Source organism: Petromyzon marinus, chromosome 6 (assembly GCF_048934315.1).
Source record: "Petromyzon marinus isolate PM22_M1 ecotype Great Lakes invasive population chromosome 6, UKy_Petmar_22M1.pri1.0, whole genome shotgun sequence".
Classification (NCBI taxonomy): Eukaryota; Metazoa; Chordata; class Hyperoartia; order Petromyzontiformes; family Petromyzontidae; genus Petromyzon; species Petromyzon marinus.
In genome coordinates this window covers 1,440,817-1,464,735 of record NC_133672.1, presented here as the reverse complement: position 1 = coordinate 1,464,735, position 23,919 = coordinate 1,440,817, and the positions used below count along the sequence as shown (strand labels likewise).

Below are 23,919 nucleotides of genomic sequence, written 5' to 3'. Positions count from 1 at the left end.
CGTTGACGTCATTGCACACAAGTCACGTGGGAGTGACCCTGACCTTCCCGTCGGCGTCTACGGGTGGCGGCGAGGGACCCGACACGGCGATTGTGACGTAGCCGCCGGGGCCACGCGTTCCTGCATGGAACGTCGCAACATCGAGAGACGTCTTAACGACAAGTGAATGGAAACTTTTAATGCCGAATAAAAAACAAGAGCCCGTGTGCGATGTAATAATAATGCATCGCTCCATGGGACAGCTGCATGCATTAGGTTAGCAGGTGCAAGTTGAGCTGATGATTCCGAGTATAAAACCAGCTTTAATCCGTGTGGTTAAAGATCACTGTGTGATTCGCACAGTTGTGGGTTTGGGTAGTAGCAAGAGTTGGAGTCGACTGATGATCCCCATTAAGGGGGTCACTAATATAGCGCGTCAGCGTGTTGAAAAAGGCATACTTGCAAATTATTACTGAGGGGAAACAGTCGTAAGGAAAACCCTAAGACTAAAGGTCACCTCTTAAATCACCCTCCCCCCCAAGTTCAAATTCTGTGAACGCAAAACAAGCCCAGAGATCTGAAGGGGAAACCTCGGAGCTGGCAACAATGCTCACGATCAGATCCCACCTCGTCAGGTACACACGGGATACAGAGTGCGTGGCTTTATTGGACAATCTCATCCAGATAACATGAACATACCTGGCCCTTAATACCTCATGGTTCTTCATTCCGAACATGACCCTCCAAAACAGTGTAAATAAAAAATAAAGCTTCACGCCGTCCTAACGTAATAACCAACAGAGCCAACAAACGTCTCGCCTCCCTCAAAAGTAACACATTCCAGTCGAACAGATTATCACCTTCATCTCATTCTTAAAACATAATAATCATCGTGTCGTCTAACACCTTGTCATCTTTACAAAAACTCCGCGCGCGCACAATCTATTTCCAACGTCTGGCAAACCCCTAATACTGTAACATAAAAGCCGCCACCACCAACGACCACATCATCATCATCTTCTTCTCACAGATGCCGACCAATCTCCGTCTCCCTCTACAATAAATAAATAAAAATCCCCTCCACCACCACCATCATCATCATCCCCGCCCGTCGCATGCGCACTGGGCGGGCGGGAGTGCAGCAGCAGCAGCAGTCGCTAAGCGGGGCCTGGCGGCCGGCGCTGCTGCTACTGCTGCTCCTCCTCCTCCTCTTGAACCTTGAACCTCTCCATCTGCTGCCAAGCCACAACAGTCACCACCATCACACCGGGACCATCTCACGGCCATCAACACAGCCGTCGTCACCGTCGTCGTGGTTAGCGAGAGAGAGAGCGAGCGAGCGAGCGGTGGGGTCCAGCGAGCCGGGGAGGCTGCGCCTGGGAGGACCCCGCGGCCTGGCCGCTCGGGGCTCCGACCTTTGTGCCTCTGGCGCGTCCCGCCTCTCTTCTTCGAATTCTTTCAATTCGTCTCGTTCGGGTTGTTTTTGTCCTGTTCGTGTTTTGGCTTCGGGGTTGTGCGAGCACGAAGCAAGAGAGGGAGACACGCGGCGAAGCAGCCTCGCCGCCTGCCGCCACACGCGCGCGCATCTCCTGCGGGGAAGGGGGCGAGGCGAGAGACCACCAGGGCAGAGAGACGACAGGGGTGGTGGTGGTGGCGGCATTATTATTATCTCTGCAACACCACGCAGTCGACGTGGGGCTGTGCTGCCGTTAACAACTCGCTAGAGGAGGAGGAAGACGAGGTGGTGGTGGGGTGGTTCTGCCTCGCTCGGCCGGGCCCGCGGGTTTCCATCACGGCGAACCCGGAGCAGAACTTGGGAAGTTCCAACGCCAGGTTTGGAAATCGGCACTGAAGATTCCATAATTTAACTACAGTGAATACATTACTTTGGGAATTGGCCTTAATACTACGGCAAGGTACACACGGGCTTGACTTACCATCGCTATATTCGAATTCTGGATCTGGATAAAGAAGAATTCGGGAGCCCGGAAATAAAAACTCGTCAAAATAAATTGACCTTAGGACTTGGGAACGCGAAGGTTAAAATAATTCTACCTGAACAAACCACAATATACATCTACGTTGTTAAACTCGACCTCCAGGTAGAATAAATCCTCCTGCAGATTCCCCAAGTACAGCTCGGGATCTGATTAAACCGAATCGGGAAAGCCAGATATCAACTTAAGGAATCTGTAGTTCAGAATCAAGGGTCATAAAACTCCACCTCGCCATTATATAAAAGTCTAAACCGAATTATCCGTACACCGAACCGGGACCTCCATCGCGAGAGGACTGCCGAGAGAAGTCTGCATTTGGACGCTTTGCCGTCCGTGCGTCTGTGACCGGCGCCCACACAAATCGTCCACGAGCACGCGAGGCGCGGGCCAGAGAGTCCCCGGTGGAGCCGCCGGGGCCATGGAGATGGTGGAGGAGGGCCCGGCCCCACCACGTGTAGGCCGCGCGGGCGAGGTGGCGGGCACGGTGCGGTAGGCACCCCCCCACCACCCACCCAGCGCTCGAGACTCGCCTCCGTCGCCGCCTTCCAGCCCCTCGGTTTGGCGGCACTCCGTCGTCTTGTCGACAGAGACCCCGGCGAAGAGGAAGGAGGTGGCCGGCGGTGGATGTGACGAGGGTCTTCTCTGTTGTGCGTGGGCCCGCCGCCAACCTTCCTTGTGTTGTGTTGAAGACACGCGCACAAACCTCCTGCAACTACTACAGTACTTGTAACTATCGCGACGGTGCCATCACCGTCGCCCCATCTCCGTGCGTGCGTCCCGGCGAGAGAATCGCCACCAACGCTGCTGGATCTTTACCGTCGGACTAACGCGCTCTATACAGTACAACACTGTACTACAGTACACGCCGAGCGCTGGGACAGAGGAGGCGGCAGGGAGAGGCTTTCGCATGTAGAGGAAGGATCAGCCCCGTGTGCCTCAGTGTGTGTGTGTGAGTGCCGTGTGTTGAGAGAAAGAACGAGAGAGAGAGGCACGATGCAGCCAGTCTACGACTTCAGCAGCGACGAGGCGGCCTCGAAATGGCGGGGACTGTTCATCGCGGCCCTGCGCAAGGTACGGACGCGGCCCCAGCGTCGTGTGGTCGTGGTGGTGGTGCTGTTGTACGCTGTGGTGTGTGAACACTGTGATGTGTCTACACTGTGATGTGTGTGTGTCTACACTGTGATGTGTGTCTACACTGTGGTGTGTCTACACTGTGTTGTGTGTCTACACTGTGGTGTGTCTACACTGTGATGTGTCTACACTGTGATGTGTCTCTACACTGTGATGTCTACACTGTGTTGTGTCTACACTGTGTTGTGTCTACACTGTGTTGTGTCTACACTGTGTTGTGTCTACACTGTGTTGTGTCTACACTGTGATGTGTCTCTACACTGTGATGTGTCTACACTGTGATGTGTCTCTACACTGTGATGTGTCTACACTGTGATGTGTCTACACTGTGATGTGTCTACACTGTGTTGTGTCTACACTGTGATGTGTCTACACTGTGATGTGTCTACACTGTGTTGTGTCTACACTGTGATGTGTCTACACTGTGTTGTGTCTACACTGTGATGTCTCTACACTGTGATGTGTCTACACTGTGATGTGTCTACACTGTGATGTGTCTACACTTTGATGTGTGTCTACACTGTGTTGTGTCTACACTGTGTTGTGTCTACACTGTGATGTCTCTACACTGTGGTGTCTACACTGTGATGTGTCTCTACACTGTGTTGTGTCTACACTGTGATGTGTCTACACTGTGATGTGTCTACACTGTGATGTGTCTCTACACTGTGATGTGTCTCTACACTGTGATGTGTCTACACTGTGATGTGTCTACACTTTGATGTGTGTCTACACTGTGTTGTGTCTACACTGTGTTGTGTCTACACTGTGATGTCTCTACACTGTGGTGTCTACACTGTGATGTGTCTCTACACTGTGTTGTGTCTACACTGTGATGTGTCTACACTGTGATGTGTCTACACTGTGATGTGTCTCTACACTGTGATGTGTCTCTACACTGTGATGTGTCTACACTGTGATGTGTCTACACTTTGATGTGTGTCTACACTGTGTTGTGTCTACACTGTGTTGTGTCTACACTGTGATGTCTCTACACTGTGATGTGTCTACACTGTGATGTGTCTACACTGTGATGTGTCTACACTGTGATGTGTCTACACTGTGATGTGTCTCTACACTGTGTTGTGTCTACACTGTGATGTGTCTACACTGTGATGTGTCTCTACACTGTGATGTCTCTACACTGTGATGTGTCTACACTGTGATGTGTCTCTACACTGTGATGTGTCTACACTGTGATGTGTCTACACTGTGATGTGTCTAAACTGTGATGTCTCTACACTGTGATGTGTCTCTACACTGTGTTGTGTGAACACTGTGATGTGTCTACACTGTGATGTGTCTACACTGTGATGTGTCTACACTGTGATGTCTCTACACTGTGTTGTGTCTACACTGTGATGTGTCTACACTGTGTTATGTCTACACTGATGTGTCTACACTGTGTTGTGTCTACACTGTGATGTGTCTACACTGTGATGTGTCTACACTGTGATGTGTCTACACTGATGTGTCTACACTGTGATGTGTCTACACTGTGATGTGTCTACACTGTGATGTGTCTACACTGTGATGTGTCTACACTGTGTTGTGTCTACACTGTGATGTCTCTACACTGTGATGTCTCTACACTGTGTTGTGTCTACACTGTGATGTGTCTACACTGTGTTATGTCTACACTGATGTGTCTACACTGTGTTGTGTCTACACTGTGATGTGTCTACACTGTGATGTGTCTACACTGTGATGTGTCTACACTGTGATGTGTCTACACTGTGATGTGTCTACACTGTGATGTGTCTACACTGTGATGTGTCTACACTGTGATGTGTCTACACTGTGATGTGTCTACACTGTGATGTGTGTGTGTGTACACTGGTGTGTGTACACTGTAATGTGTGTGTGTACACTGGTGTGTGTACACTGTAATGTGTGTGTGTACACTGGTGTGTCTACACTGTAATGTGTGTGTGTGTACACTGGTGTGTCTACACTGTAATGTGTGTGTGTACACTGGTGTGTCTACACTGTAATGTGTGTGTGTACACTGGTGTGTCTACACTGTAATGTGTGTGTGTACACTGGTGTGTCTACACTGTAATGTGTGTGTGTACACTGGTGTGTCTACACTGTAATGTGTGTGTGTACACTGGTGTGTCTACACTGTAATGTGTGTGTACACTGATGTTTACACTGTAATGTGTGTCTATGTACGCTGTGATCCGTGTACACTGAAGTTTGGTATACCACAGTTATGTGTACTGTGGTGTGTGTACACTTTTACGTGTGTAGTGTGATGTGTGTACACTATTACGTGTGTATTGTGACGTGTGTACACTGACTTGGGTACTATGATGTGCGTAGACTATTACACCAATACTGTGATGTGTATTCACAACAATAATAATGTGTGTACATAATTAATTGTGTACAGAATGATGGGTGTGCACTGCACGCTGATGTGCATATGCTGATTTGTGTGTACGCTATATGATGTGTATTATGATGTGCAACTTGATGTATGTGCACACTTTGTGTGTAGAATGTGATGTGGAGTGTAGAGCTGATTTCTCATGCTGTCAACGTGCACGAGGCTGAGCGCAGTGTGAGCTGTGTACCGCAAAACGTGTTATGCAATCATAGGTGTGTGTGTTGTTATACGTGCACTGCACTATTTTCCCTTTGATGTGTGCAGCGCGTGTGCTTGTGAAGTGTTTGTGATTGCAGTACTGTACACCACTCACAGGCCTGTGCACACTGGAGTGTGTGTACTCTGATACTAGGACCCCATTGTGTTGTGGGTGCTACACTTGGCACCGCATGTACTTGTGCTGCTAAGTGCAGCACTGCTTGTGAGAGAGTGCTGCACTAACAGAGGCCTGTGTACTATGTTGCTCTTGATTAGAGTGCCGTGATGGAACGTGCACTCGGACATTCAGGCGCGATGGTGCACCATGCACAGAGTGTTGTGTCCCACGCACTGCGTGTGCCCCATTGATACGCATAGGGTACGAACATTTTAGTAGCGAGTGGTGGGACCCCGTTGCATGTACTCAGTCGTGGGCGTGTGTGTACCGTTTTGAGTGTTTACGGCCCTTCTTCGCTGGGGTGTTGTGCGGTGAGTACAGGCGGCTTGTGCTGCGCTTGGCGTGCCTGGCACAGCACACAGCAGCAGCAGCAGCAGCCCGTGTGCCCCGGAGGACAGTACAGGTTGAACGCTCGGCGTGTTTGTAGGACCGTGCGTTCCTGCCGATGTTGATGTTGTTGCCTTAGTTTGACATTGGCCGTGTTGAATGTTGCGGTGTTGTCGTTTGAGAGTGCCGCCCGTGTTGGTGTGATACGCTGGTGCGTGTTGTTGGCGTACGCATTTGAGTGTGCCCTGGGCCCCGCACTCCCAGGCGCGCGTGTGTGTTGTGTGTGTGTGTGCTACGAAGCACAGTTCACGTGCGTGTGTGTGCACTGTGGTGAAAGCTCTCCTCTTCGCTGTCACTGATGCTGTACAGTACATGGGTGGTGTTTGTGACCGCGCTGTGTTTGGTCAGTGGCATTGTTTTGTGCTTTGGTGCGTGTGCTGCGATTACGCATTGTGGAGTATTTGGCTGCTATACATATCCACGTAGTCAGTCACTTCGTTGAGCTGTCATTTGTGGCCAGGTTGCTTCTGATAAAGAGCTACGTAACTCAGTGGGCCTTACCTGGTGAAAAAACAAATCCAGTTTAGCATTCATGTATGCATGAGCTGTACGTGTAGTGTGTGTGGAGTGTTGGTGTATCTCGACCGGGCCTGGGCCTTCCCTAGGTTGACTCAGCCTTAATTGAGTTATTTGGTATGGTGTTGAAACATCAGCAGTGGGGAGACAAAGGCGGCCAGGCGCGGTTTTAGCCACACCACCCCCTCGTGCGCTATGCTGCACGTTATCAGGCTCGCGAACAGCACCGTTCCCAACAGCTCATGTAGGTAGGCAACGTGGGGGATCTTGGTCTTCGGTGCATCTCTTGGTGTACACATTTTTGGTTAGTGTGCATTGCGGTATGTGCCGTGGTGCATGTGTGCTGTGGTGCCGTGGTGCACGTGTGCCGTGGTGCATGTGTGCCGTGGTGCATGTGTGCACACGCTCCTCGCTGCTGACGCTCCGGGTGTCGGGAGAATGGGCGTTTAGATATCCGGCATCTCTGGTAGCGCACCTCATCTGTGCCGGTGAGAACATAGGTTAGAGTCCTGGTCTCCAGTGTGATAGAACGCCAGAGTTTTAATATGCGGTAAATTTGATGTCCACAACCCAGTGTGGTCACCAATGACGACACTATTTATGTGTCGTATAAAATGTGCCTTTTGCCTCTAATTTAGCCGAGCTCTCTATTCTTGAGGATTAATTGGCCTGTCCGATAGCGACAGGCCAAACCACTGGCTCGTCTGCACAGCTGAAGTGGATTTGTAAGATAGTCCCTTGAAGGATATTATTGCGGCACGTGTCTGTTGCTTGTATGAGGATAGCAAGAGCAGCCTGCATTATTAAACATTTTGCTGAGTAGTACATGGACGGTCTGCAGGAAGAATTGGGATACAAATTGTGAAAGAGTGCAATAGCAAATGGAGTAAAACAAACCAAATAAATAAAGAATGGATGAGGAAGAAGAGAGTGAGGAAACTACCGCTTTGCAGGGCATGCAGAACGCACGCCGCTGCCACGACCAGACGAACGCTCCCATCGTCGCTAGCCTCGTCACCGCTCCGACGAGGAAGACGCCTCGCGTCGTGAGCCATGGTCGCAACCTTTGCAAGACCCCCTTCACTCTGCCCGCATGGCTCATGCGATGCGAGAGATACCTCGTTGGAAAGCGGCAGTAGAATGTGACCAATGGTGCTGTTGCTGGCGATGATTAATCCGCTTGTGGTACAGGTGACGGGGTGGATTATTACATTTCAGGATCGTGAAGAGCTTGCAGCAGCTTATGTTGGCTTTCATCCAGCTGTGGATTCATCATGGCTGATTATGATAATCATTAATGTTGAGTGCCGCAATCATCCATGTATCCCCCCCCTAATCTTCGCCACTATCGTTAAACCTGAGGGTTCTATCATGCCAGCCCATGGACATCATTGCAACGTGTGCATAGTCTCTGAGTTTTAATTCGCAACATCTTAAAGCACGCTGCCCGTCAGTAGGCTTGGAAAGTTGTTGCCCTATGCTGCAAAACAGCGGTCGTGTTTCGTGCCATGCTGCGTATTTTAGTGACATGTGTACAACATACTATATATGTGCTGTGCATAAATAGTCTGCCTTTTGGCCAAGTCAGCACTTGTTGAGTGAAAAGTTATTTAAAAAAACACCCAAAATTTCTTCATCTGTTGAGCCTCCCTGAGTAAGACCAGCTGGCTGAAACGTCGACTGTTAGCAAAGAGCAAAACGAGTCTTGTTGTTTATTCACTTAAAATACATTAATCGCAAGGAAGAAAACCAGCGAAAGCATCCCAATACATCTTGGACACTTTGCGAGACCAGCAAGAGTGTGTGTGTGTGTTCGCGTTGTCACATTGCATGCCGAGCGGTGCTCCCATTACAGTCCGTGTGCTCGTGCACTGGAGCGTCTCGCTGGTGCCAACTGATTGCTCGCCAGGCCACAGTGGCTGTAAAGTGGTAAATGGTACAGTCTTGTATTTTTATAGCCGCCATTGTCTGACTCCCGGCCTTACCTGCACCGTAATGATTTCGGCCGCACTGCAGCAAGGTGCCTGTGTGCGTGGTACGAAGGATCGCAATCGCGCGTCCGTGTTCGCAAACCGATCGGGGCCAGAAGGGAACCTGTGTGCCCAGGCCCCCGTGGGTTCCGGTGCGTGTCGGGGCGAGCCGGAGTGTAGAATTGGACAGCATCGACGGTGTGCGTTTATGTTGATCCGTTCGACGTCCTTTAGGAGTGAAGTTTTCTGCATGAAAGCCGAGAGCGCTGCCGGTCGGGTGTGTGTGCATGTCGTTTCATAACAACAAAAAACACCCAATTCTTACGGCTGCTAGTCTGCAGGAATGCATTTTTCCAGTCGCTTTCACTTTACACAGTGCCATTGCTATATACCCTTAGAAACTTGTTTTCAAAAGTAAAATCTAGATGACAATGTTATCTTTGTTTTTGACACAAGAGTTTAAAAATGTATCATTATCTATATCCCATTTGTGTTATTGGGGTCATGTCGTGAAGGGAATAAACGTCTCCCGGAACTCCTCGCGGATAGTACATCGCATAATGCCAGGAAATGTCCATAGCAGGTAACACCGTGCAACCACTTGGCCTATTGCATCTTCTCGAGCGGGATACTCGAACGAGATACGGAGTTTCTGCGCGCCCTGTGGAGAGCCGCTCTGTCCGTCGTTCACGACAACGAACTGCTGTCCTCAGAGTTGGGTTAGGCTCAAGGAAGTAAAAAAAAATCTTATTTTGTTTGCAGGGGTTTTTTGTTTGTTAATCGTCGACCGGCCAAAGCAGACGACAGCTTCGATGCAGCCACATTCGCTTTGCCGCGGCTCACCCGGCGGCGGCGGCGGCGTTTGTTTCGCCGCGCGCTTTCACCTACGGCCAGTGCCTTCCGGGTGCGCTGAAACGTTCGAGGGGCCAAGCAAGAGCCAAGAGCTCGGCTCGTGCCACCGCCTCCTCTGATCAGATTTTTTTTAACTCGTACAAGCCGGGCACGCCGAGTCAACGGTGGGCCTCTCTGAAATCTGAAAACCACAGCACCTCTTGGAATTGAAAATAGCTGACCTATTTCTTTTTCAGATGAAATGCAGCAAACTGGTTTGCGCTCATTATTTGAGATACCTTTTAAAATTAACATTATCAACTGTTTGTTGGTGCGCAGATACATTTGTGTAATAGCACTTTTTTATCGCCTTAATGTCGCAGTGAAAAATAGTCACATGCACGGTCATTTGACCGTGGCCTATGTGTACGAGGGTCAGTCATTTGTATTTTGATTATTTTTTTATACTTATTGTACACTGTTATCCAACGCGGTGATCGGTCAGTGTATGAGTGTACATCATCGTCATCATTATCAGTTCACTGCAGGATGAAGGCCTTCACAAGCTGCTGTCACCATGTCTCGCAACTCTGCGTTGTAATAAACTACCAGGCACCTGTACATGAGCAGATTCAGAATCATAATATTGATACTGGAGGAATCCGATGAGCGATGTCCAGTAGTTTCGCTCCCCTTGGTGGACATCCCCGAGCTCCATCCCTTGACTGCCACGCCGTTATTATTCTAGACCATCGGCCATTCTTTCTTCGAGTGACGTGTCCTGCTCAGTCACAATTTTATTCACAAATGGAATTATGACTTAAACCTGTGTGTGTTCTCTAATCCATGTCGTCTTCTGTCTATCTCGCAATGCAAGCCCAGGCGTGTGTGTCTATGATTTTTCGCACGCACATTTGATTACCGTTTTTGAACCACGCCAAAGCCAGTTGTACGCACTGGTTAAAACAATCTTCTTTGGTGCACGTTGCTGTGTTACTTTTCATGATCAAGTTTAGCTTTCCACAATCGCTGCGCCCCCTTCTCCACCTCTTTATTTTTGCTTCCTATTTCTGCTCTCGGTCTGCCTTCAGTAGCTGTCGTGGATATTCACAACCTGCTGCTGTGTTTTCCAGTTTGTGACCCTCCTAAAGACGGCCCCAATTGTTGAGTGAGCTTGTTGTACATGACCTTTAATTTGCTCGTATTCATCCTGAACCCAATTTTGCAGCCTTTTGTCAAATTATTTTATTCTAACATTGCCTTTATTGAATTCCCATTGGACATTGTCTATGTTGTCAGCAAATTGTAAGATTGTTCATGTTTTTCTCCATTTATATTTATGCCTTAGTTTCTCCAGTGTGATTTTCATCGAATATCTTCTCACATCGTTCTGAATAGCTTTGCTGCAGAGCGTGCCACCTTGTCTGACTCCCATGTCAACATGCATCCCAGTACATCCTTCATCTCATCTCAGTGCGGCTGTTTCATTTTTTGTAAATGCTTCTGTAATGTCTACATAAAAAAAAGTATATTTGCATGTGAGAGCCCTGGGTGACCGCATAAATATCTACTGAATCAAATGTATTTTCATCGTCTACAAAGGCACAACATGAACCAAACTTACCTTCCAGAACCTGGTTCATGGGATGTGCATGGTCGATGGTAGAGAATACTCTCCTAAACCTTGCTAACCCTCCTGCTTGACCTCGGACTATTTTTGTTATGCTGTTCCTTATGTTCTTCGTGAAAATGCATAGACGTACGATAAGGGGCTAATGGGTCTGTGGATCTTCGAGTCCGTTTATCTCCCTTTTCCAATAGAGGAATGATTGATCCGTCATTCCATGATTGCGGTTTTTCTTTCCTGTGTAAGCATTGAGCGAGCAAGTCTACTTGCTTTTATTTCAAGAAATTGGTCCCGCTGCTTTGATGATCTCTACAGTTTATATACCCTCTGGTCTAGGAATGTTTCCCCTTTTCACTTTGCGAATGACACCAAGTTTATTTCTTCAGGTACTTTCTTCACGGGTCTGCGCATATTTTACCGCCAAATTCCATTGTTAAAACATTTTCATTGGCACCTCTAAGTTTCGGGAAGCTTTCGCAAATAGTGGCTATTGTCTTTAGACTTTTTTTTTACCTCAGATCCTCTTCATTTAAAATAATGATAATCAGTACTTTCTGGCTGTTAAATATTATATGGCACTTGGCTCTCATGTAATAGCCGCCCATTAAAAAAACTTTTAAAAATCCCTGAGCATTTACACATCGGACCTTTTAGACAGCAGCCTTTTCTCGCATTAAGTGGTACGTTTTACAGAATATATATTTTTTTACTGGGGAAACAACCACGCTTCCTCCCTGAACTATCATCGTAATTGCGTCCCACCGATGGCTTTCACGTTTGGCGCGCATTTTGTAAAGCCAGCGCAGACTCTCTTTCCTCCTGTCCCCCGGTGAAAGCTGGCAGCATACGGTGACCATGCGGGGACAGGTGTTTATGGTGTGATTACTGATGTAACATCGCGTCTTTGTTTTACCTTGTTCAGGTGTTGTAGGCATGGTTTGTAGGTTGGCCAGGATTAATTTAATCTATCCCTGCAGAGCTTTGAGTGTTACCCTCCTATCATACGCGTGAGTTTTCTCCAACCACGGAATTTCGTTCCTCAAGTGACGCGCTCACGAATAGAATGTGCGATGTTTTTCCTGTTAAACAATTGTAAAAAAAAAATTCACATGAAGATCACGGTATAATCAATACGGTATTAATTGTTGGGGGGGGGGGTGCTAGGGAATTTGGCGCAGTATTCTCCGCTTCTCGACCTCCATCTGAGCCCCCTGTGACCCCTGCCCCTTCTGGGTCACGACCCCGTAGCCTAAGACCGTCCCCTTTATTCGCGCGCTGCTTTGGTGACGAGACAAAGGGAGAGGGAATCCCTCTGTGAGCGACGAACGTGGCCGGGTCACGCGGTGCCGGGGGGGGGGGCGTCCTCGGCGAGACCGTGTGTGTGCCGCACGCGGCTCCGCTGCCCTTTGTCCCCCGACGCTGTGAGATGCGGCATTGGGTGCTGCCCAGCGGTGTCATCTTCAAACCGCCTTCACCTTCTTCACCAATTATGTGGTGTCACCGATTGTGTCCCTGGAATCAACGCGCACACTAAGGTATCTTCCCTTAATAGCGCGGCCCAGTTCGGCAACGACCTAGGAATGATGCTACAGGCCATTGCTGGCCATCCTTTATGGGCCTGCCGTGCAGCAGGCTCAATGCTGCATTTGTCAACAGACAAGCAGGTGGCTTCTAAGCTGTTGCATAGAGATGCTCTTGTCAAGATTTCATGCAAAGGCAGAATTTTTGACGGCCTCTTATGCATTGATTGTAGACTGGCCTGCAAAGCCAAAAAAACTTCAACCTAGAATCTGAACGGTGCCAGTGCAGTGTCAGACATGGCCACCACAGAATTATATTTTATAATGCACCTGAGCGTCGGTTCTTATCAGGAGTGTAACGTAGGATCTCTGTTGATGAGTGGGCAGAGTGTAAAGTTATGTTCCTTGGGACTGCACGTGACTGAGACAGTGGGTGGATACACACCTTGGCACCTACTGAGCGGTTGTGATGCTTATGGTACCAACCCTATGAGTGGGTGTTCTCGGCAAGGATGTCACAGAATGTTCATACCATCCTCGTGAGACCTCACGGAGGCTTTCAGTGTGTGCTCATTCCAGGCTGTGTTGAACTTTTCAGCCTCAAGGGCGCCTAGGGGATGCCCTTGGTGGGTAAAAAGGCTAAACTCAGAATGCTGGGCCCAGGGAAAGGGGGTGGCACTACTCGGCACTATGCCCCTGTATCATATTCACCCCAGGGTGGGCAAATAGACACCAATTTATTTATTTATAATTAGAAGAAATTAAACCTGACCGCGCCACCCACCCTTCTCGCACACTCGCTGTCTTGCTCTCGCTCTCCGTATCCAGCGCACAGTACCCTCATTTTTACGAAGGTTGTAGGTTGTACAAATAAAGTGAAAAACAGGCAAACAGCATGTTAGCACGCGTTTGTCCTCTGCTCGTCGGTTGAGGGCGGGTGTACAGCAAAGCGAATATACTCGTGCCGTTGCCTGAAATAATAATTCTAATTTATTTTGCTTTCCATCTCGTTAAGTAACAGCGCGGTGCCTGTGCCCGTCGCCCTAAAAGGGTGGCTTGTGCATGAAATTGAGACGTTGGGGACGAACGGCAGAGATTCCCTCACTCGTGGTCACATCACCTGCTCCCCCACTCCACCATGCTCCTCGTGGTTTGGATTCTTGCGAGGTTTAGTGATTGTGATTTTTTTTTTACACGGTTGCTGAGCATAGGCCCAAAGCGGCCAGCAACGCACAGCACCGTCAGAGTTGTAATCGGTCGGAGTAAACATTTGTATTAAATTGAGCAAGGTTGTGTGTGTGTGTATGTAGGGAATTCCATCGTGGAGCAGTGCGAGGAGGGGGGGGGGTTGTGATTTTTTTTGTGTGTGCTGTGCGCTTCAAATGTAAGTTAGAGACGTCACGTTGACTGTTAAGGAAAGGAAGCATAGCCTTGGGCAGGACACGTCGCTTGAAGGAATGATGGCCAGCAGTCGAGGCTTAATGACTGAGCAGCAGTCCAAACATGGGAACGTGCCCGAGAGCGCTGACACCATCCTCCAGGAACACACGGCGGCACCATCCTCCAGGAACACACGGCGGCACCATCCTCCAGGAACACACGGCGGCACCATCCTCCAGGAACACACGGCGGCACCATCCTCCAGGAACACACGGCGGCACCATCCTCCAGGAACACACGGCGGCACCATCCTCCAGGAACACACGGCGGCACCATCCTCCAGGAACACACGGCGCCGCCCTCCTCCAGGAACACACGGCGGCACCATCCTCCAGGAACACACGGCGCCGCCCTCCTCCAGGAACACACGGCGGCACCATCCTCCAGGAACACACGGCGCCGCCCTCCTCCAGGAACACACGGCGGCGCCCGGCCTTGCCCAGCACTGCCTGCTGACCCGTCAATACATCTCTGCCTCGTGTGACATGTTTTCTCAGACTGACAAATATAATTTACTTATCACCACCATCGTTATTGTTTACGGCCGATGGAACTCTATTCGGTCAAAATGCATCCGTGCTCAAGCGAGCATTGGGCAGCGCTTATCTCCAACGTGTCCCTGAACAAGTCTTTGAAGTTTCACATTTTTCTGGCAAAGGATCACCGCTGTTATAGCTTCTCACAACGTGGTACTCGTTTTATGGACGTGGCACGGTAGTTTTATCCCACGTTGTTGAATCAGCCTAGTGCCACGAAGCAGGCATCTTAGCCCTCGGTGGCATCAATTCTCCAAACATCCATTCCCCACTCATTTCACCACCACCACCTGGTTGGACCATGTTGTCTTCTTTATTTACCAGCCTATAGTCCGTGTGTGCGTGCTGTGACGTGGGGAAGCCTGGTGGACTTTAGGAGCTGTTTGTATATCCGTATCTATGTTGAACTTCTTTCCCACGGTACGTAGCCAACTACTAATCGGAGGTGCGGGGAAGGACAACAACCTAAACGCAAAAAGCATTTTGGTGCGAGGGTCGGTGGGGAGGCGGGTGGGTGTGTTGTGGGCAGGCCGTCCGAACAGGGCACAGCGAGGTACGGCAGGGCGTGCCGTTGATACCCGGCGACGGCGCGGTGGCAGTGGTGGCGTCGCTCCCACTGTGATCGCGGTGGCAGTGGTGGCGTCGCTCCCACTGTGATCTCCCGCCATAAGGCCGGCGGCGTTTTGCCATTTTGTGGCGAGCAGCGCCAAGGTAGCTTCGGCAGAGTCCTTGGTGCCGCGCACCAGACATGCGAATCCACGAGTCCAGGCAAGCAGCCTGGGGTTGTAGTGTCCGCGAGCGCGGGTGGATGTGTACATTTTATGTTCGTATTTTTTAAAGGTTGTTGTCTTAGGATGGCTTTATCCGAGTTATTCTGAGCACACATTAAATTCTGTCATTGCATGCGATTTGCACATAAACATACTTTGCATAGCCATAAAGTCAGTTATTCGGGTCCTATTGTAAACAGTTATTCACCTGCCACCCAGGCATGAATTATACAAGTCTGTGCAAACCAAACCTGCCCCTTCAAAAGACAGATTTTATCTATTTAATGAAAAATTTGCATTTTCTGGCAAAATTCCTCCACTGTGAAGGGGAAATTAAACCACTTATTTCCTTCTCACTTAAGATGGGAATGTAATTAGAATTTAATGATTTACAATAAACTCATTGTCATTTGTAATACGGTACACAATAAATGATGGCATTCAAATTGTCACTTTTCCAATGGCCGCCCGAGAGCGACTCTTCAGACGTGCGGTGACGTGCGCAGAAATAGCCGTTGTGCGGTTTATTTAAAAGCTGTTGTAAATATTTATCCGCGGCACGCACGCGCACGATGCTCCCTGGGTGGGCCGTGGCAGAGCGGTCATGGGGGCACTCAGGGTCACGGGCGATGGAACATCCCCGAGCGAGTGTGATTTCCCAAACGCTGCGCCGCCCTTAACGCTTCGCCTGCACGATCCGGCGCAACCCGTCTGGCGCTAGGCAACCGATTGCCGAAACTCGGCAGGGAATGCGTGTTGCCGTGACCCCCACGTGTGCGTCTCATCGCCGGCCTCCCCAACAACCGTGCGACGACATTTTCTGCCGATTGACCGTTTTCAGATCTGGTGGTTGCTCGATGTCATATGGCTGTGCAACTGATGACAGCCGGGCGACTTCTACGCAATTCAAACATTCCAACTTTGGACGATGCCAGAGCTGCACGTTGCATAAGCTTGGACCGGCAGCAGTGAGGCTTTGTGGATTTGGGCGGCGTCCACTTCAAGAGTGTGGTGTGCCCTGCACACTGCCTGCGATGCCAGTGTCCGATCACGATGTTGCGAATCGTTAATGTAGTGACGCAATCCTCTTCCGCATCCTTGGGTTTTGCCCCGATCATCGCTTTCACTTATGGATTAATACTTTCATATTATCCATTAGATAATGGGAGTTAATGTATTCGCAATATTAACATAAATTGCTGATTCATCAAATTAAGTAGCTGTTGCTGCCCTGAATAATAACACTAATGGTAATGCTGGAAGCCTTTTGTGCTCGTGTCTCTAAGGGTTCAGAGTGATGCCCGACTGACCCCGCGTTTGAAGCTGTGGAGTGCCTTCCCAGTGTGCAGTGTGCGTCTGGCTAGTTTAGACCGGCTGTCCAAATCAGATTTGTGCCAGCAGGAGGGAGAGACGGAGAGGCTGGCTGCAGAACCGCTGAGGATTTGATTTGGGGGCGAGGGTGGGGGGAGGTGCGACGTGACTCGGGGTGAGAGTGGCGGAGTCGAGAGGAGAAGGGAGACACGGGGCGACAGGCCCTGCTGGGGTGCTCTGTTGTGTCTTGGACACGGTGAAACAGCGTTAGGCTCGAGCAGCTGTTGCAGGTTTCAAATCCCGGGCCCTTTGCCTGGCCCCGCAAGACTTACTACGCGTGCGTGCGCACACCCCTCCCCATGCCTTGCACGCCAGCTCACTTGACGCACGTACATGCACACACCCTGCCCGCCTGCACTCTCTCCCCAGCGTCGCCCCACGTTAGGCGCGTGAACTCGTGACCGTGACTCAAGAGTGATTCGTCATCATTTTGCATGAAATTGCCCCTCGCCCCCTCCCACCTACCCGCCTGCCCTCACACCCACCCGCCCACCGCCTGCTTGCGCTTCTCACTCAGTCTCTCTCCCTCATCCCCCAATGCTGCAATCATAATGCAGCTACCTCCCAACACCCCAACCTCCCAACACCCCAACCTCCCATCACCGCAACCTCCATCACCGCAACCTCCATCACCGCAACCTCCATCACCGCAACCTCCATCACCGCAACCTCCCATACCTCAACCTCCATCACCACAATCTCCATCACCGCAATCTCTAAAATCCGAACCTCCATTACCGCAACCTCTAATACCACAACCTCCATCACCACAATCTCCATCACTGCAACCTCTAATACCACAACCTCCATCACCACAATCTCCATCACTGCAACCTCTTACCATCTCACCATCTAATACCACAAACCTCCATCACTGCAACCTCTAATACCACAACCTCCATCACCACAACTTCCATCACTGCAACCTCTAATACCACAACCTCCATCACCACAACTTCCATCACTGCAACCTCTAATACCACAACCTCCATCACCACAACTTCCATCACTGCAATCTCCTAACATCTCACCATCTAATACCACAAACCTTCATCACTGCAACCTCCATCACCGCAACCTCAAATACCACAACCTCCATCACCACAACTTCCATCACTGCAATTTCTTAACATCTCACCATCTAATACCACAACCTCCATCACCGCAACCTCTAATACCACAACCTCCATCACCACAACTTCCATCACTGCAATCTCCTAACGTCTCACCATCTAATACCACAAACCTTCATCACTGCAACCTCCATCACCGCCACCTCTAATACCACAACCTCAATGACCAGAACCTCTAACAGTGCAACCTCCATCACTCCAACCAACTACACTTGGCAACATAGTCCAATGTGCCTGAATAAGCATTTGGCCACATTTGTCCAAGCTTCCATGATGACCCACATGGCGTTTCCAGCCAATTACAGAATGCTTCTGTTGCATGTGCATCGCAATGCGCTTCAAAAGGCATTGGGACCAAGCTGCCTGTCGTAGACCGACGTGGATCAGTATTTAGTCAGCATTGAGGCCCGTGTTGAACCGAGCAATGTGGACAGAAACTTTGCCGTACGCAACAATATTGTGGGAAAATTGCCCTCTCTAGCTTTAGCCGCGGACCGTCGGTGCGGGGTGCGGCTTGAGACGATACGGCGAGGGGGGGGGGGGGCTCGAACAAAAACCGACTGGTTGCGTGCGCCTGTGTGCGTGCGAGCGTTAAGCCCAGCAGGTCGCTCTCAAAAACAAATATTTTAACATAGTTTTCATCCACTGAAAACTGCGCGCGTTTCTTAGTCGGTGGGCGCATGCCTGGCTGCTAACCGCAAAAAAATTGCCGTACTCCGTTGGTGTTACTTTCCCTCTCACGGTCGTATTCAAGTTTTACAGTGGGGAGGGGAGCGGGGGCAGGGTGGTTGCACATTTCACCGTTTTACCTCTCCTGGCCACAGCTAACATGGGTGCCGAGTGATATCTGAACCAGTCTGAGTGACGCCCCCACCCCCTCGTCAACTCCCGCTGACCAGCGCGGTGAAGTATGATCAAGCAACCCCCATGACAGACGCGGTGTGAGGAGGCCTTCATCCAGCAGTGGATTGACACAAGACCGTACGTTATTTTTTTCATGGTTACATTTACAAAAATGTGGGGTTTTGAAGAAGTCCGGTGTGTTGCACATTATGCTTTGTCCAAAAACATTCGCCAATGCAAATGTCAACAGTTTTGAAGTGAAAGGACTCGCGACTGCAAACCAGCTGCACCACACAACTTGCGTCTTCTCCCATGTGGGCCAAGACGTCCCCAGGGCCTGAGATAACGCCCACTGCCACCTGGGGTCTCGGTGCTGTGTACCGGTCCCGGCTTCCTGCCTCGTCACTACTGGGCCCTGCAGTAAAACGTGTAACCACAAAGCCGGTCTGAACCGCACTCGGGTGGCTGCTCATTAGAGGCCCAACTTATTTTACCGGCTGTTACTCAGCGACTTAAGGGAGGGGGCGGGGGGGACGGTGGATCAGTTTGTGGCAGGAGAGAAAGATGTGTGACACACTCACCTGTAGGGGAAATTAGTAATTTCCTCCAGCGAAGAGTGTCATAGGTGCATCACACAAAATCATCATGAGGGTAATTGTGAGGAATATAAGTATTGGCATCGTGTTGTGAGGTGAAGAATCTATTCGAATGGCCCACGGAAATGGATATCACGGAACTCCTTCTGACATCTCGCCAAGTGTCCTCTGACCCACACAGTTGGGGGCAGCACTTGCCCATCCACGCGGCCGCTGAGGGTGATATTCTTAATGTTTAGAACTGGGATTCAGCCAAATTAAGTGCAGCACCAAAGTGTAATGTGATGTTGGTGGATGTCTCCAAGGTCAGAGGACTGTGCTGTTACTTCTGACACCCTGAGTTCAAAACCAGGTAGTGGCTTGTGATTGAACTTGCTTCTCAAGTGCAGTGAGTTTATGGTTTTAAGCAAGGACATAAACAACTGAAGTCTCATCTTAAAATATCTATTTTTTGCACAACCACATATATCACACGGAAGGTCAAAAATTCCGCACACATTTTTTATTCCAAATAATTTTTTTCCCCATCGCATTTGTTAAATGTGTGTTGATGTTCATATTTTTTGTAAAAAAAGAAATGCGTCTTCAGGTGAGAGAGAGAAAGCTACTGAAACAAGCCAGTGGGTTTGCATAGTACCTTCGTCTTGGAAAAATCAATTTAATGTGAGCCTACAGCGTTAAACAATGATCAGCCACGGCCGAGGTATTGGTCCTACCGTGTTTCAGATCTGCCTTGTGTTCCACGAACACGGTCCGAGACATGTCGTTTTAGTTTCCCCAATGTATCTACTGCCGCAGACACAACTTAGTTTGTAGACACCGGGGTATTGCATCCTTCACAGATGGGATCAGATCACGAATTTTATGTACTGTGTTGAATCGAACCAGGAATCTTGTGTTTGTCCATGATTTTGGAAATGTTTTTGGTAACCCCTGCTATGTGTATGGCAAGGTGATGGTTTTTATTGGATCCTCAGATGGTTTTCTCTCCCCAAGGTTGGGGTGACAGTTTTGCGGATTGTGCGGTCCAAATATCCATTCATCTTGAGGACTTTGTGTACGTGCTCCAGTTCACTGGCTCGGTGGTGCTGGTCGGAGATGCAACGGGCCCTATGGTGTAGGGTTTTGATGAGGGAATTTTTCTGGGCTGGATGGTGGTGGGAGTCAGGGTTTAGATAGGCATCCGTGTGGGTGGCTTTTCTGTAGACAGAGTGTCCCAATGAGCCATCTGGTCTCTTTTCGATTAAAACATCCAAGAATGGTAACTTGCTTTCCTTTTTCCACTTCCATGTTGAATTTGATGGCTGGGTGTATGGAATTGATGTGGTTGAGAAATTGGTTCGCCTAATTATTTTTCTATCTATGTGACTTTACCGAAAGACCCAAAGAGAATGGAACTAGTGTTTGACAAACATCCCAATCTACCTGCAAAGTATTACATTGGGTTTGCAAATAACTACATCACCCCCCATACTGCGAAACTTGCCAGGACACTCCTGAAGAATAAAGAGTCCTGAGACTTCTTCTTTGATTCTTTCTGAGACTGAGTGAGGCTTTCCTGGATAAGCAAGCATAACAATTATTGTGACACGACGTACATTTTTGGTCCGTGTTGGTGGTTTGTAACGAACCACCAAAAATCTACGTAAAATTAATTTTGGTACACTTTTCCCCGACTGTGCTCAATGGGGGGGGACGTGGTGTTTTGTAGAGGGCACTTGGCAGTGAGAGCAGGCAACCAAGCAGCGGTGGTTTCAGGCCACGCTCTGCCGGTGAAACTCAAAGTTCCAGCCACGGCGTCATCTGCCTGCTCGGGCAGCCAAGGTGCAAAGCGCTCCTCTCCTGCCGGTGGCTCTGAACAGACGGGGAATATTTCACATTCCCATGGTGGGACCAGTGCATTTTATCAACCCCAGAAAAATGATGGCCCAAGTTGACCCTCTGATTGGACTTTTGACTCAAGATGGACATACAATAAGTCAATCATGTGAATGTGTATTTCCACATGTGTACATATTTGTTAATGTGTGTGTTTGTGCATCTGTGTATACAGTATGCGTGAATACACTTGGCTGTCTATGGGTTTGTAAACAAGTGGGTGATTGATACCCGGGTGAGGTCAAAGGATGTCTCCCTGCTGGTCAACCATGTTATGTATGCATGCTGATGAACTGGTAAACCTGGAACGTATCCCCACGAGGATAGGGCCTTGCCATCTGACAAAACAAAACACCTACCTGAGTACCCTGTGTCCTCAACAAATCCAGATCCTTAACTCTCCATTCGAGTTTTGTGTGGTGGTTTATGAGGTGGTGGAAAGACTCTTGTATTTGGGCAGTGTGCTGACGGCCAGCTCCAGTTAGGCAGCAGAGGTCGCACTCTGAATCTTGTCACGCGGCATCTTTTCAGCGACGGTTTAATGCTCTTTGCAGGCTGCCCGGCCTGTTGCACTGCAATAAGCTTTGGATCTTGTCACTTGCACTTGAGAAACATGGACTCGATTACAGGAACACCTGCACTGATTTCAAACCTCAAGCTGCCCTGTCTTATGATCCATCATCTGATCACAGAAAACTTGAAATATTTGGTCATAGCCCCCGTCAGTGAACTTTTCCGTCTTGCGAGGATGTGTTGGCTGGTTCATGTAGCCCGCATGCCAACTGACTGCACAATTAAGTAGCTTCTCTTTGGCTGAATATAGGGGGGCTAAATTGACATGTAACCGGATAGAGAAAAGAGAGGTTGATGTGGTTACAGGGAGGCTTGACGCTGAGTGGTTTATTGATGACTGGTACCAGCAGCATCAAAATCAACACCTGTGGAAGGGGCCCGTGAAAAACACTACTGGGCATTTAAAGGTAGCCTCCCTCCAGCAACAATAGGAGGCAATTTGAAACGTGCCTTCTGCTTTTAATGAATGAATCGGTAGACACCCAGTAATAATGTTCTTCCCGAGTCTGGTTTAGGATTGGAGCAGGTCCGATAACGCATGAAAGTTGACCGACACTGCCCTCGGACAGGTGGATGACCCTTGACCCTTTTCCGCCCGTGAATGAGCACAGGTGCAGAGGCAGGTGCACCCGAACCTGACCGCCAACGACGACGCGCTGCGCTACATCGAGGAGCTCATCCTGCAGCTGCTGAGCATGCTGTGCGTGACGCAGCCGCGCAACGTGCAGGACGTCGAGGTGCGTACGTTCACGCACGTCCCCGCGCGTCCGTACTAGCAGGATTATCACAGGTTCACCGGCGGTCCTGGGAGTAGGAAGCAGCCACAGAGGGAGAGACACTGAACACCAAACACAAAAAAGCAAACAACAGTGAGGAATCCACAAATATGGTTTCCATAGGCAGACTTTGGAGTAGTGTGCATTGGTGACTACTGTACTGATGAGTCCTAATGAGGACGAAACCAGTCCAAAGTTGTCTTATCACTGTGTCATTACAGGACCGGCACTTTGGCTGGCAATTGATTACCTCCGTGCGTCGCACTCCTCAAACATCACCTGTCGCCCCGCCACTTAGCACTTTCCTTTCTGCGCGATCACAGATGAGTGCAAGTCAAATAAAAATGCAAACACAACCTACGTGTCGCCCAACTCACCGCAGCGAGAGCCCTTCTTAAAACCAGAAGGCGCCCTTGCCCGGTTATTGTCTGCCGGCGCTTTCTCTCACTCCTACGGCCAAGGCTTGTTCTCCGACTTCCCTGCCCTTGGGTGCCGGCTCATTACTCCGACACGGGACATTAGGTAGCTAAAGACGCCCAGCTGCCTTCTGCCCCGTAAATGTCGTTGCGCAAAAACTTTGCGTGCTTCTGTTGAACGGCACAACGCTTCGAATCCCGGCGCGTAACGGCAAACACACGAACTGCATGAACGTTCGTGGCAACGCACGCGTCTGGGCGTGCGTGCGACTCCTGCGCCCAGTTCATGCGCGCTGGCGGCGACGGTGACGGCGGTGTTTGCATTCTTGCCTGCGTGTGCGTGACCATGTGCATGCGTGACTGTGGGTGAGTGACTATGTGTGTGAGTGACTGTGTGTGTGAGTGACTGTGTGTGTGAGTGACTGTGCGTGCTTGTCTGACTGTGTGTGAGTGACTGTGTGCGTGAGTGACAATAACTATGACTGCGCATGTGTGACTGCGTGCATGACTATCTACGTGAGTGACTGCGTGCGTGACTATGTGCGTGCTGCGTTGTCACATTGTGCGCTCCCAGGAGCGTGTCCAGAAGACCTTCCCGCACCCGATTGAGACGTGGGCCATCGGGGACGCCCAGTCGGCCATCGAGAAGAGGAAGCGGAGGAGCCCCCTCCTGCTCCCCGTCGACAAGATACACCCGCTCCTCAAGGTGGCCCCCGCGTCCCAGCTCCGCTCGGTCCCCTCGATCTCTCGGTGTCGGCGCGTCCCCTCTCTCCCCGTCTCCTCTCCTCGTCCGTTCGCTGCCTCTACCTTCGTCTCCCACCCCTCGCTCCATCTTCTAATCTCACTCGCTCGGTCTCGACG

General features: G+C 49.9%; 1 protein-coding gene across 1 annotated transcript in view; it reads left to right on the top strand.

Annotated features, from left to right (window-relative positions):
* Window positions 1–70: 70 nt before the first annotated feature.
* Window positions 71–23,919, top strand: part of SOS1 (SOS Ras/Rac guanine nucleotide exchange factor 1) — a 43,183-nt gene continuing 19,334 nt past the window's right edge. Inside the window, exons 1-3 of the mRNA XM_032948449.2 lie at window positions 71–3,047; window positions 22,478–22,603; window positions 23,633–23,764. Coding sequence (XP_032804340.2) covers window positions 2,970–3,047; window positions 22,478–22,603; window positions 23,633–23,764 — 336 coding nt within the window. The 5' untranslated portion in view covers window positions 71–2,969. The remainder of the gene's footprint in view (window positions 3,048–22,477; window positions 22,604–23,632; window positions 23,765–23,919) is intronic.